Source organism: Pituophis catenifer, unplaced genomic scaffold (assembly GCF_029215685.1).
Source record: "Pituophis catenifer annectens isolate HBS135680 unplaced genomic scaffold, rPitCat1.0.hap2 SCAF_8, whole genome shotgun sequence".
NCBI classification, from domain to species: Eukaryota; Metazoa; Chordata; class Lepidosauria; order Squamata; family Colubridae; genus Pituophis; species Pituophis catenifer.
The window spans coordinates 11345501-11360257 of record NW_027256888.1 but is presented as its reverse complement, the minus strand read 5'-3'; the positions used below and the strand labels follow the sequence as shown (position 1 = coordinate 11360257).

The following is a 14757-nucleotide window of genomic DNA, read 5'->3' as shown; positions in this document are numbered from 1 at the left end:
ACATAAAAACATTATTTACACACAGGTAGTCCTCGACATATGTCCACAATTGAGCCCAAAATTTCTGTTGCTAAGTGAGACATTTGTTAAGGGAATTTTGCCCCATTTTATAACCTTTCTTGCCACAGTTGCTAAGTGAATCACTGCAATTGTTAAGATAGTGACATGGTTGTTAAATGAATCTGGCTTCCCCATTGACTTTGCTTGTTAGAAGGTCACATGATCCCGGGGCACTACAACTGTCATAAATGAGTCAGTTGCTAAGAATTTGAATTCTGATCACGTGACCATGGGAATGTTGTAATGGTTGTAAGTGTGAAAATGATCATAAGTCACTCTTTCAGTATCATTGTAACTTTGAGTGATCACTAAACAAATTATTGTAAATCAAGGACTACTTGTATTCCTGAAAGCAACAGGCATCAAAGTCTAGTGCAAGACTGAATTGGGGGGAAAAAAAAAGAATTATAACAATCAGTTCTGAAAATCAAGTAAAAACATGTGGATCTGATTGCTCCATGCTCCATGCCTTTCTTAAATTAAGGGTAGCTCAAATTGTCAAAGTGTCATAGAAGGAAGGTACTTTAAATACGTATTTATGGTATGTACATGTGCCATGTAATATGGTATATAATTATACTATTCTTTGCCAAGTAACATAATAAGTGTCCCTCAATATACAGTTGGAAAAGAAAAGAAAAATTAAACAATTCAGCAGATGGGCTTCAGCTGAATGAACATAACTTTTGTTGCCACAACAGATGAAGATAATAGATTTTTCTACAGCTTATCAGTTAACAAAATTCATGCATGTAACTGACAGTTAAACCTTGCATTGTTTAAAGAAAATAAAACATCGAATTACTTTTTTCTTCTTCATATGAGCCTCCTGAACTGCTGCTATATCGAGATTCTAGCCTGTGATGCTGGCGGTTCAGATTACTGTTCAATCCACTATAGATATCCAGATGGATGTAGCTAAAGGAATAAACATAGTAATAGTGTTATCGAAGACCACATTTCTATTCTTCCATGTAGCTGTAATGTTTATCCAATCGATAAAGTCTTATTGAAAAATTATTCATGTGCCCTTTACTTCATAAAAACTATTCAGCTTAAACCACAGATAAATGTACAACTACAGTATGAGAACCTAATCATGTTAGGAGTTAGAATGGAAGACCCCTGAGAAGTGCGCCTTCCGTGTCTTTCCTGTTCATAACAGTCCTGAAAATAACAAGAACCCAGAGTCTAAACGAGAGTGGAAAACTAGTAATGTACTATCAAATCATAGATAAACTGCCAAGGTAGGAAACGCAGAATCTCTAATTGCTGACTTGGTGGATAATTCAGCTGAAGTACATTTAATATTTATAAAACCAAGGAAAAACCACAAAAAATAATATGAGCAAGAAAATTCAGATACATAAATCCAGCCAGCCAGCTGATTTTTGGGCCTTCTGGGCCCACCAGAAGTAGGGAAACAGACTGTTTCCGGCCTCTGGGGGGGGGGGAGCCCATTTTTACCATCCTCAGGCTCCTAGAAAGGCTCTGGAGCCTGGGGAGGGTGAAAATCGGGCCTACCGGGCCATCACGTGCCGAAAGCGGGAGGGAGCACGGGGGGGGGGGGGAATTGCACATGCATGCGTGGGGCGCATAGAATTATGGGTGTGGGCACACACACATGTGACCCCCCCCCCCGCGCTTCCCCCCGTTTTTGGCACGCGATGGCAAAAAGGTTAGCCATCACCATTCTAGAGCATCCTAAAATTATTGTGTAAGAGTTACAGGGTTCTCACATTTTGTGCTGCCTTTCTCATGATTACAAGGTAAAAATGGTGGAAAAAAGAAATAATTTATATAATACACCCTCTTGTGTGTAGAAAGCAGCATGTGCTTAGCCATGCCTTTCCTTGGCGGGCAGACCAATTTCATATCAGATAAGCCAAATATTTTTAAAAATATAATGACAAGAAATTATTGTATTTTATATATTAAAAAATGTTCAAACTTGAAGGAGATAAGTACAAAGCTAATATTTCACAGTGTTTACTATTAAAATAATACAAAAGGCAAATACTATACTACTCTGCTAAAATAAAGCTTGCTGTCAAGAGAACAGAATGTGCTTCAATTTTTTAGAGTGTGATAAAATTATAACTACATTTTATAGGTTTGATTCAATGCATAAAACTCAACATTCCATGTTGTATGGAGAAAGAAAAACATTATATATGCACAGCACCATTAAGAGACATGCAGGTTCCCGGTGGACCTGCGAACCAGAATCCCTTTGAAAAAAAATGTTCACACTATCTCAGTTTCCTGGATTCTGGGTAGACCCAAAATATTATCACAGATAATATGGAAAAATTTAGTTCCATGCTTTCCCCCATCTTAGTTCCCACTCCTTCAGGTGTCTTAAAACAGCTCCCTCCCCCACTATAACCTTTTGGGCACCAGGAACTGATTCTGTGGAGAGAGGTTTTTCTGTAGACTGGATGGGGCTTTGCTTGTTTGTGCGGTCCAGTTTTTGGCTTGCCATGGCCCGGTGCGAGTCCACGGCCTGGAGACCCCTGTCTTAAAAAGACAAGTCTCAAATTTTCTATTCCCACAATAGAGGGTAGGATCAGGTATCTCTTTTATCTACATGGCAAAAAACCAGTTCGATAGGCTGGCATTCACAATACAAATACATACAGAGTCATTATCAGCGACTATAATATGCTGTCCCCAACATCTAATGAAGTATCAGTTTAGGCTTTATTAGTTAGACCTATGAAGGTTTTATTTTAAAAAACCATCAGTATTTCAAATCTTATAAATCCTTCTTACCTTTCATCAATACTATCTTTTGTAAGCTTACTGTTGAGATTACCATCTGTGGGTGCCACCATTGTATTGCTACTGGAAGTAGTTCCTGGAAATTAAGAGTGGTATATTTGCAATGAATGCAGTAATAACTGCAAGACAGACTTCCTGAAAGCTATTTGAAACTCTGATAAATCATCATAATCACCGTTACCACTACGCTGAATAGAACAATAATCCTCCCCAAATAATTTAGAGGTATTTTAAATAAAAATACAATAAATAAAAAAGGTCTAAATTAATTTCACAAGGCATGGTAATGGCTGGGGAGAACAAGTGAGGCTCTACTTAGCAGACTCCTGCAGTGATGTCTCCCCCACTTCCCCGTGTTTTTAAAGACCAATCCACTGAGCAGTTAATGGTTCAGTGAAGGGATAAACCATCTAATATCCAGCTAAAAAGATTTCTGTGGTGTTGTGACCTGCTTTCTTTCATCTGTCTCCTATTTATGATTTCCACATGAGCTCTGCTCAGCAAGCTTCCTGACAAATACACAAGTTATAGAATGAATTTTTTGTCACAGAGTGATGGGGTTCATTTTGAATTAAAGGTATCTTTTGGTTTGGAAGGTTGGCAATTGACCCAGCTAATCAGAAGGCTTTCACACTTTTCTTTCTTTCTTTTTTTAAAACATATACAGTGAAGCTATTTACAACACAATTCAGGTGTCAGAATTATTTCTCTCTCTTGAGAGTCTAATTTTTCTTCTGTGTCTTACATAAAAATTTTGGCACATGGTTTTTAGTAGCCTGGGATGAGTGCTGTAACTGCTTTATTTCCTCTCCCTTCACTCCACTCCATCCAGTTTCTGGGATTAGCAAGAGTAAAAATAAAAGAATATACTGGATTACTGTTTACGTGTTTTGCCTGGATTTGCTCAACCAATCAACTTCTCCTGTGTTAAGTGAAGACCCTTTCTTAGGGTCTTCTGCCAAGTCCTACCCAGAGACCTGGGCTTCACCAATGACAGCTGATTCCCTCCTTCCTGTCTTGGGTGAAGATGTTGTCTCTTTGGGACTCCAGTTCCCTTTCTCCAGAGAAACCGCCCATTGACTTTTCTTCCTCTCTCATCAGGAACCTTCACCTGCTCTGCACGCTCTTGTAACTTTACTCTCCAGCCACTCTTTTTCAGTCTTTTTCCGTCTTCTCTCCCCAATTTTGGGTCAGATTGGCAGCATGCCCCCTAGAACTGAGAAGGTGGGTGCTCCCCAATACCTATATATCAAACTGGACCAATGTGGCTACTGTATGTACTGTATTTTTCGGACTATAAGACTCACCCACCCTTTGGGGAGGAAAACAAGAAAAAAAAATGTGCCTCTGCTTCCCATGATCAACTGATTGGCGGTTGGATCGGCCTCCCGGAATATCACCAATCAGCTGTTCTAGGGATCACCACCACCAATTGGCACTGCCGCTGCCCATCACCGCTGCCACCTATCGCTGCCTCCACACATCCCGTTTTCGGCCTCCGTGCCCATTTTCAGCCTCCACGCATCCTGTTTTTGGCCCATTCCAGACGGCGGGGATTGCCGCCTATCCCCGCTGCCTGGAACAGGCTGAAAATGGGATGCGCGGAGGCCCAAAGCGGGACGTGCGGAGGCTGAAAATGGGGTGTGTGGAGGCGGCGATGGGCGGTGGCGATCCCCGCAGCCTGGAACAGCTGATCGGTGATATTCCGGGAGGCCAATCCAACCGCCAATCAGCTGCTTGTGCTAAATCAGGCTGTGCTGAAGCTGAGCAGGCTGTTTGCTGTTAGGAGGCAAATTGCCGAGGCAGAGGTGAAAGACGGGGGCTGGTGGGTGGGTGGGGCTTTGCCAACATTCGCTCTATAGGACGCAAAGACATTTCCACCCACTTTTTGGGGGGAGAAAGTGCATCTTATTGTCCGAAAAATACAGTACCTCTCCTTATAACAGCTCTGGCTAAAAGCCAGGTCAGCTCATCAGCCCCTACAACTGCCCTTCAAAGCCAGAACTGAAATGCTTCTCCTCTTCTCTCTCCATTTGATGTCTCATACCAAGAAAACAGCACTCATGCCAGGCTACTAAAAACCATGTGCCAAAATTTTTATGTAAGACACAGAAGAAAAATTATAGTCTCAAGAGTCAAACAGCCCTGCAATTAGTGCTAACTATTCCAACAAACTTTATTTTTCTTAAATCATCTCTTGTATGTCATCGGCTATTTTACAAAAAGCATGCTACAGAAAGAAAGCCTTGCAATGGCCAGCCGGAGATCTCTTCAAAGTTTAGACCTATCAACTAGTAGAATCATATACTGCTTCCTTTTTTTCAACCATGTAGGTTGCTAAACATATCTGCAGCCAAGGGGATGGAACAGCTCAACAGGCAGATGGCAAACTTTCTAAATTTGAGGAGCAGACCCAGAAAAGAGCACTGCTTCTTTACCAAAGTGCTGCTAGGGGCAGCCAAGCCCACTCTGAAATATTCATTCTGCTTTGCATCCAAACAGCTGGGCATCCCTGGAAGTTACCCAACAAAGTGAATATCTGTCCTGATAGGTTAAAAACGGTTTGATGTAATTGTCTCACCTGAGGTGACAGAAGGGATTTTGTAACTAGAAATGATACGGTAATAGGGTGGATTATCCATATGTGTCACTCCAGAACTAACGGGATCAGTGAGCTGTAATTCGCTCACCAACTCTTCCAAAAGCTGCATGGTTTTATCTCTACCCAAGTAAACAATTACTTTCTTCACCTGCCATTCAAAGAGAAAATAAAAATCGTTAAGAACACTGTTAAATATACTAGAAAAATGGCTTGCATTTACTGGTAACTGTTAATTTTAAAAAACTGTAAATTTAGGAAATTTTGTTGGCAGACAAATTACCCAAACCGGTTCTTAAAGTGTCTTATAGCTAATAACTAATTTATAACTGTCTTTTAACTTATAACCAAAGAGACTGGACAACCATTTGTCTAAAATGATATAGGGTCTCCTGCTCAAGCAGAGGGTTGGACTAGAAGACCTCCAAGGTCCCTTCCAAATCTATTATTCTGTTCTATATTCTAATCATGTTTCATTATTGTTGAACCTGTATTTGCTAGAAAAGCAAAACCAATATATCCGAACCTAATCCCAGTTGTATAGTTTACTGTTTCAAAACACCTGAAATGTTTTGTCATATGGAACTCTGTTAATAGACTTCTTTTACACAGAGTAAATGAACAGTATAATTTTTATTTTCCCACTGAAAATAACATGTTTAATAACCCAGTATAATCTATATTTAACAGAGTAACTGAAGTAAAACTCTGCATATTTCAGTTTAAAAGTACCATTACAGTTCCTAAATATTTCCCGACATGGGATTACTTTTATTTAGAAATACTTATAATGTTTGTATCCTTTTTTAGACATGCTTATTTTTCAAACAAATATTCCAACTGCTATGTAAAGTCCAACATAAGGCCAAACATGTAAGGAATTAGCACAGGAGGATAGTGAGGTGGAGCTGGAATTTTATACCATATATTCTCTGCCTGTCCCCAATTCTTTCTCCCCCAAAGGTGCTTTTTTCAAGAGGCAACTGGACTTTGTTTTTCTTTGAAGATGTTTCGCTTCTCATCCAAGAAGCTTCTTCAGCTCTGACTGGATGGTGGGGAATGGAAGGATTTATATTTATACTTTCTCTCTCTCCTTTTTATACAGAACTCAAGGTGGCGAAGGTATTTAACATTCCTTTTTCTTCTTATTTTCCACACAACCACCATGTGAGGCAGGTTGGGGGGAGAGACAGGCCTGGCCTGGTTGCTCAACCAATAGTCCTGAGTCCTGTAGCCCATTTTTCACCAGATCTCCAGGAATCCAAACACCTAGAGTGGTCCTTGTTGACTCAGGCAATGCCTGTAATTGGGTTTCTATATTTATGTCTCACCATATTTTTTAATGGGAGAGACGCTCTTTGTCTGACTCCTCTGATGTGACCTGTCCAGTACAGTTGAACCTCTGGCATAACTCTCATCTTCCTCAGAGCACACAAGCCCCATAACCATTCAAAGTAGTGCCTCACTGGGGGATAATTATTATAATAACCGTATTTTTTAGACTATAAGGCACACTTATAAGACGCACCTAAATTTACAGGAGGAAAACAATAAAAAAGTAGTTTTTGGCCTTTGCGCGTTGGATTTTTCGCCCTCCCAGGCCCCCAGAAGCACTCTGCAGTGCTCCGCACAGCCCATTTTCACCAAAAACCTGTTTTTGGCGTGCAGAGTGCTTCTGGGGCAGAGATGGTATTCAGCAGGTTCTGACCAGTTCTGGAGAACCAGTAGCAGAAATTTTGAGTAGTTCGGAGAACCGGTAAATATCACCTCTGACTGGCCCCGCCCCCATCTATTCTCTGCCTCCCGAGTCCCAGCTGATCGGGAGGAAATGGGGATTTTGCAGTATTCTTCCCCTGCCACTCCCACCAAGCCATGCCCACAGAACCACTAGTAAAAATTTTTGAATCCCACCACTGTTCTGGGAGCCTGGGAGGGTGAAAACGCGATGCATGGAGGGGCTTGGGAGCCAAAAATGGGGCCGTTTTTGGTGAAAACAGGCCATGAGGAGCACTGCAGAGTGCTTCTGGGGGCCGGGGAGGGCAAAAATGCGATGCGCGGAGTGTTCAGGAGGCTTAAAATGCCCATATTCAGTCTGTAAGATGCACCTAAATTTTCATCCACTTTTAGGGGAAAAAAGGTGTGTCTTACACTCTGAAAAATACGGTATTTATAATTATTATAAATAATTATATAATTATAATAAATGGATGGTTCTATTTTCATTCTGACTCTGCTTTCAGCACAGACAACTGCAACTAGTAAGATGGTCAGACTAAAAGTGATTTTTAAAACATTTATCCCTACTTACAGGTAGCCCTCGAGTTACAACCACTCACTTAGCAACTGTTTGAAATTATGACTGTTTGAAGTTATGAAAAGGGGGACTTATGACCCAGATCAAAGTCCTGAAGATCAGGCCCTAACGGCCGCAGAAAAAATATATAACTGGGTGGGTCCGTTTAACAACCGTTATGACTTATGACCGTAATGGGCAGGCTCCATTATAGTCGTCAGTCAAGGACTACCTGCATTTAATATATATGATTGTCCATCTCAGCAGTGAGGAATAGGAAAATAAGTTCCATGTAACTTACATAAGGCAAAAGGCTGGGTTCGCTATTTACTCCACAAATGCTGATTAAAAAATGCAGAATTATTTTCAGATTCTTTGGCCAACTGTCAGCTAGAGTAATCCAAACGTTTTCAATCTCTGACCAAGCCACTTCATCACCATACTAGAAAACAAAGTTAAGATATGAATTATTTCTCTGCTTAAAAATTAAATCCTCAAAAAGATATATAATATATATGTAACCTTGTTGCTGGTTTCCTTAAGATTTATATTGCCTGTTTCCTAATATGATTTGATTGCTTATTTGTTCCCTATGACTATCATTAAGTGTTGTACCTTATGATTCTTGACGAATGCATCTTTTATGTACATCGAGAGCATATGCGCCAAGACAAATTCCTTGTGTGTCCAATCACACTTGGCCAATAAAGAATTCTATTCTATTCTGTTCTGTTCTGTTCTGTTCTGTTCTGTTCTGTTCTATTCTATTCTAATGAAAACACTGGGTATAATTTAATGTATTTTATGCAGGAGGTAGTTCCACAATGCTCAATGCTTTTTTCTCCCTAGTTTGCTTAAAAATCCAGTCTACTCTGGCTGCAATATTGCTTTTTTCACGTTTAGTGCAACTTAAATATACTTGTTTTTTTCTTTTCTTTCTTTCTGTTCTCAAAAAATACAGTTCACAGGCATTAGCATTCCACTAGTGACAAACTGAGGAAACAACAGAACTCTCAAAATAATCCATCAATTGCCCAATGCTTGGTTCAATTTACCTTTGCTGTCATATACATGAGGTTGTTTAAAACTAAAGCAGTTGCCTGGGGTGACCCCCAACCTTCGCCTCTCAACCAACGCCTGCTGTTCACCATCAGTTCTCTGTCTTTTAGGAGATCCTCCTCATCTTCATCTTGCCGTCGAATTGTGGGTAAAGGTTTTACATCCATTAATTCGATATTATTCATCCATGGCAGCAAATAGTGAAGCATCACCTGTCTTCCAGAAGGATGTGCGGTTTGAATTCTCTGGCTTACCTCTGTGTTTAATAATTTAAAGGTAAGAATATATATATATATGTGTGTGTGTGTGTGTGTGTGTTATCACAAAACTAATTTACTGGCAGTCATATGAAAAGAAGAAAGAAGAAAGAAAAGAAGGCCCTTTGTTGGATTGTGAAAAGAGAGTAGGATCTTCCATTACAAGGTAAAGAGGCTAGAAGGAGGTAGAAGGAAGGGAATTCACACAAATTCTGATAACTGTATCTTTTGGATTGGAAACTCCGTCTACAGCTTGACCCCACCCTCACCACCAATGCCTACTGAAAATAGTCCCAGAGAAAAGAGAACTACTCCAACGCTGTGCCTCTCACTTCCCAATCCCCTGAACAGAGCTAGGAGAGTACCATGACTGATGGAGTCAAAAGCCACTAAGATAGGGGTGTCAAACTTGATTCCATTGAGGATCACATCAGGGTTGTCTTTGGCCTTGGGGGGCCAGGGTGGACGTGGCCAGGGTGGGCATGGCCAGCTTGATGTCATTCGTGTTGGGGGCACCTGTGGTGGTTGGAGTGCTCTGCCAGTGAAAATGGACTCCCGAGTTCTGTTTTCGCCTGGGATGGCCTCCTGCAACCCTCTGCCAGCAAAAACTGAGCTCGGGAGGGCCGCGTGTTTTTGCTGGCAGAGGCCCCATGGCAGTGGTGGTATATAGCCAATACTATCCGGTTCGGGCGAAACAGTAGCGGTGGCTGCAGTAGGCTCCGCCTACCCATCACGTCCTGTTTTGGACACTCGGTGGATGCGCAAGGCCCTACGCATGTATGGAGGTGGTGGATGCGCTCACATTTGTGAACCGGTAACGAAGGTAAGGGAATACTACAATTGCACCACGGGCCAGTCCTTCACTGTTTCCAGGGCGGCTCCGTGGGCCAGATCTAAGCATTCCACGGACCGGATCTGGCACGCGGGCCTTGAGTTTGACACCCCTGCGCTAAAAGATCAAGAAGCAGCAGAATGGATGCATAAGCACAATCAGGGTTGCCTCAGTGCTACAAACATGTTTGAATTCATACTGAAAGGACTCCAGATAATCATGCAGAGAGAGGAATAACTACATATTAATTGATTTAGAACAATGCAGTATTATTGAGGATTATTTAGGCTGATGCTTTGTTCTTAGCTTGACAAGTTTAACTTCACATTAAAATGAAAAGGCAAACTATAGTTAATTGCTGATTGGTGGGCGAAGAAAGGAACAAAAAGGTGATGCATATCTGTACAGTGCGTATTCATAAGATGGGTTATGATGATTAGAGAACATAATAATTAGAGATTATGGACCAACACCATACTTCTTAATGGTAAGAGTAATAGATACCATATAGGCCAGTATTAAGAGAAAAAAACTTGAAAATCACTATAATTTGGTTTTGATAGTACAATAATTCCAAACAATAAATATTAAGAAATATGCTTTTTAAGGAAACATATACCTGAAAATATTGCAAGAGTTAATTCTGGATATGTTCTTGCTAATTCTTCTGAGAGCTGATAATAGGACACAGAATATAAATGTGGCAAAGGTGAAGGCTGACTCAATAGTCCATCAGTTCTCTGAACCTCCAGTTTATGAGCGTAGCGAAACATCTTGGGCTCTAGGATCTAGAAAATATAAATGTATTCAATAAATTGAGATTACTAAACAGTATGAAATTACGGAATCACAGGGAGAGAGATTCATGTTAACTATAAATTCTTTCTCACTTTTTCTCACTGTGGCTTAAAACATGAAATGTTTTAAGAGCCTTGGTAGTATAGTGGTCTAAAGCACCCTGTTATTAAGACCAGCTGCCTGCAATTACTGCAGGTTCGAATCTCGCCAGGCTCAAGGTTGACTCAGCCTTCCATCCTTTCTAAGGTAAGTAAATTGAGGACCCAGTTGTGGGGGCAATAAGCTGACTTTGTATAAATATACAAAAGGATGAAGGCTATTGCTTAGCGCATTGTAAGCCGCCCTGTGTCTCCGGAGAAGGGCGGCATATAAATCAAATTAAAAAAAAAATAAATCAGCTTCTAGGTCTAACGCAGCCTAGGATAGGCCAGTGTTTCTCAACCTTAACCACTTTAAAATGAGTGGACTTCAACTCCTAGGATCCTATCACCAGCTGGGGTTGAGAAACCCTAGGATAAGACACTTCCTCTATTGAACCATCCTAGAGGTTGCAAGGGATGTGGTGGAGAATGAGAGGGAACTATTGAGACTTTTTTTTCCTTTTGATTTAGGATGAACTCTGGGGAAGAATTAAAAAAAAAAACGTTTTTTTCTTGCAGGTACATCTGTTTTGTCTCTGGATTATCTCAGGGGTGGGCTTCAAAAGTTTTTAGCAAAGGATTTTCTGCCTGGTTGCTGTGTGGGTGTGGCCATGGTGGTGGTGGCCTAGTCAGCCTCCTGCACCATGGTGGGGGTGGCGGGGTGTTTTTGCCCTCCCCGGGATCCGGAGGCTTTCTTCGAACCTCCGGGAGGGCGCAAATGGCCTCCCCAAGATCCAGAAGCCAGAAACAGGCCCTTTTCTGGCCTTCCTGAACTTCCAGTAGGCCCATTCTCCCCCCCCCCCAAGCCTCCGCGTGCGCCCTGCATTTATCTGCAATTAAAATAGGCCGTATGGGGACTCCTGGGAATGAGTGGGCGGGGCCCGGAGTGGGATTTGGGGGGTTCTCCAAACTGCACAGAATCTTAGCTAGAGGTTCTCCCGAATCCCTGTGAACCAGGAATGGCTTTTACTTACCTTTACTACCGGTTCGCATCATGCCTATGCGCAGATTTACTTTGATGATGTCCGGATCAGTGGGCGGAGCCTCCCGCCAGTTTTACTACTGGTTCTTACCGGGGGCAACCCACCACTGCTGTGAACCCCCAGCAGTCCACCCCTGGATTATCTCCTCCCCAACAAAAAGGAAAATGTATATTTTTGTGGGTTTTCAATTTTTAAGTCTCTGAAAGGCTGTCCATTACATTTTACCCCTTACACACAGCCCAAATAAAATATCCTAAAGGCTACGGAGAAAATAAAAAAAAAAAATATTCCCATTGGGCTAATCTGTGGAAACTTTCCTGAAATTAATTGCAGTGATATACCGTAGTAACATGTTAAATACTATTTTTTATCCAAAAGCTTTTAAAACAGTATTAAAAGCCTCAAACAAAAATATTGATGTACTAATAAAAACATTTCATACTAACTTGCAAAAGCTGCATAGCAACTTCATAGATAGCTCTAGAAGAATCAGCTGCTTTAAATAATATAAGATTGAGAAGAGTAACAGTATCACACTGGTAATCCCTATGAAGAAAAGAAAGTATTAATAACTAAGTGGCTTAAAAACAGAATAAATGAAAAAATTTAGAATGTGAACCTATATATAAAGCTACTTAGAAAGCTGCTCTATTTCCAATAGCCTGATTTGCTCTGTTGAAACGATACATTTCATTTAGTTAATTACTAGATCAATCTAGGCTAGGGCTACAAAATTCTAGCTCACGGTTCAATGGTAGCAAAAAGATTCAGGAAACTCTCTTTGCTTCGATGCAGGAGTTACCTGGATTTTTGCATCACCAATATAGTTATACTCTAGAGTAGAGTAGGGTAGGGTAGGGTAGGGTAGGGTAGGGTAGGGTAGGGTAGAGTAGAATAGAATAGAATAGAATAGAATAGAATAGAATAGAATAGAATAGAATAGAATAGAATAGAATAGAATAGAACAGAACAGAACAGAACAGAACAGAACAGAATTTTTTATTGGCCAAGTGTGATTGGACACACAAGGAAGTTGTCTTGGTGCGTATGCTCTCAATGTACATAAAAGTAAGGATACGTTCATCAAGAATCATAAAGTACATAGGGTATAAATAAGCAATCAGAAAACAATCAATATCAATATAAATCATATGGACACAAGCAACAAAGTTATAGTCATACAGTCATAAGTGGAAGGAGATGGGTGATAGGAACGATGAGAAGATTAATAGTAATGCAGATTTAGTAAATAGTTTGACAGTGTTGAGGGAATTATTTGTTTAGCAGAGTGATGGCGTTCGGGGAAAAATAAGCATTAGCCTTATTTCCTTATCAGTGATTTTTGGCACTACACAACCACATTAATTAGGTTCAAGCTAGAATATGGGGGAATGCACAAGCATCCCCCCGTTTCTCCAGGGTATCTCATGAATCCTTGTATCAGAAGAATAAGAGGTCTACTCTTCCCATTGATTAGATCAGGGGTGGAGAACTATGGCGTCTTTATGACTTGTGGATTTCCAACTCCCAGAATTCCTGAGCCAGCGTGTTGAAGTCCACAAGTCATAAAAGGGCCATAATTCTCCATCCCTGGATTAGACGGTGAGCAGCGGACACAATAGCACATAACACGAATTCAGCAAAAAGGAGGCTTATTGTAGCTGTCAAGATTCTGCCAATGAATTGGTCAACTTGAGGCAGAATTCAGAACCGTTTCTCAGAGGGCTGATTAGACAGCTTTAGAATTACCTTTCTTTTGTATTCTTACAATAGCCACACAAATAAACTGAGCAAGATAATCCTCACGTCTCCCACAGCAAATCAGATGGTGGTGGTTTATATCATGTTTATCCTGATAGTAACTCGGTTATGCATATAGATTGATGGGGAGAATCTGAAGTTGGCCACATATTGAACTGCTATTGTTCTCACCATTAGCTGTGCTTTTTATGATGGATTATCTGTAAAATTTAGGGAGCCCACCATAGCACATACAATAGCAACTTCAATTGATTCTATTATAGCTAGTCCTTGACTTATGACCACAATTGGGACTGGAAATCTGATTGTTCATTGTTGCAGTCTTAAGTCAAGACGCTCACGTGACCAGACCCATTTTTCTGACGTTTTTTGTAGCGATTGTTAAGTAAACCTCTCAAGTTGTTAAGTGAACCACGTGGCTGTTAAGTGAATGGCATTGTCGTTAAGCGAACCCATTCTTTTGAATATTGCACCTGTGGGATGCTTCAACTGGTCGTAAATGCAAGTCGGGTTGCCAAGTGCCTGAATTGCAGTCATGTGATCATGGGGGGGGGGGGAGAATGTGTGCTGTGACATTTTACAACAGCCGAAAATGCTTTTTGGGCTATAAAGCATCTTTTCCAAGGCAGTCATAACTCCGAACGGTAGTAAAATGACCAGTTGTTAGTCAAGGACTACCTACACCCATTCTAAATTCTTTCTTTAATACCTGTTTTGGAATACGCTGGCTATGGCTTTAAAACATCCAGCTGCTACACGCTTCGAGCCTGTGTAACAACGGTCTACAGCCCAATACATGAGGTTACTCTGGTCAGGGTTGAGCTCCAAAAGCAACATAACTGCTTCACAACCAAGCTGATGCACCTAAACAAATACAAAATAAAATTCAAGGTCTACCCTGTTGCTGTGAGGTACATTCTTTGTTTCTAGTAACAAATATCTGAGTATACATGAAAAGACTTAAATCTATACAATTCCCTGAATTAAGCTATTATTAAATAGGGGAAGGAACCTATGGGCCCACATCCATTTGCAGCATGAGCATCTAGAGTTTCCCAAGAAGCCAGAAGCAAAATTTTGAACTTTTTTTTTTTAATAGGAGGGGAGATTGAACATTTTAAGAGATCCAAATATTCCAAAGTTGGACATTTTTTCCCTATTCTTGAAATTAAGAAGCAAAATTGATTTTAA

General features: G+C 40.7%; 1 protein-coding gene across 3 annotated transcripts in view; it reads right to left on the bottom strand.

Annotated features, from left to right (window-relative positions):
* Nucleotides 1–14757, bottom strand: part of FRYL (FRY like transcription coactivator) — a 132098-nt gene that overhangs the window by 43565 nt on the left and 73776 nt on the right. For all 3 annotated transcript variants that reach the window (XM_070948879.1, XM_070948878.1, XM_070948877.1), the window contains 8 exons: nt 14276–14430; nt 12252–12351; nt 10504–10672; nt 8792–9051; nt 8038–8178; nt 5426–5594; nt 2836–2920; nt 866–978 (listed from right to left, as the gene is read on the bottom strand). In XM_070948879.1, the coding sequence (XP_070804980.1) occupies nt 866–978; nt 2836–2920; nt 5426–5594; nt 8038–8178; nt 8792–9051; nt 10504–10672; nt 12252–12351; nt 14276–14430 (1192 nt within the window). The remainder of the gene's footprint in view (nt 1–865; nt 979–2835; nt 2921–5425; nt 5595–8037; nt 8179–8791; nt 9052–10503; nt 10673–12251; nt 12352–14275; nt 14431–14757) is intronic.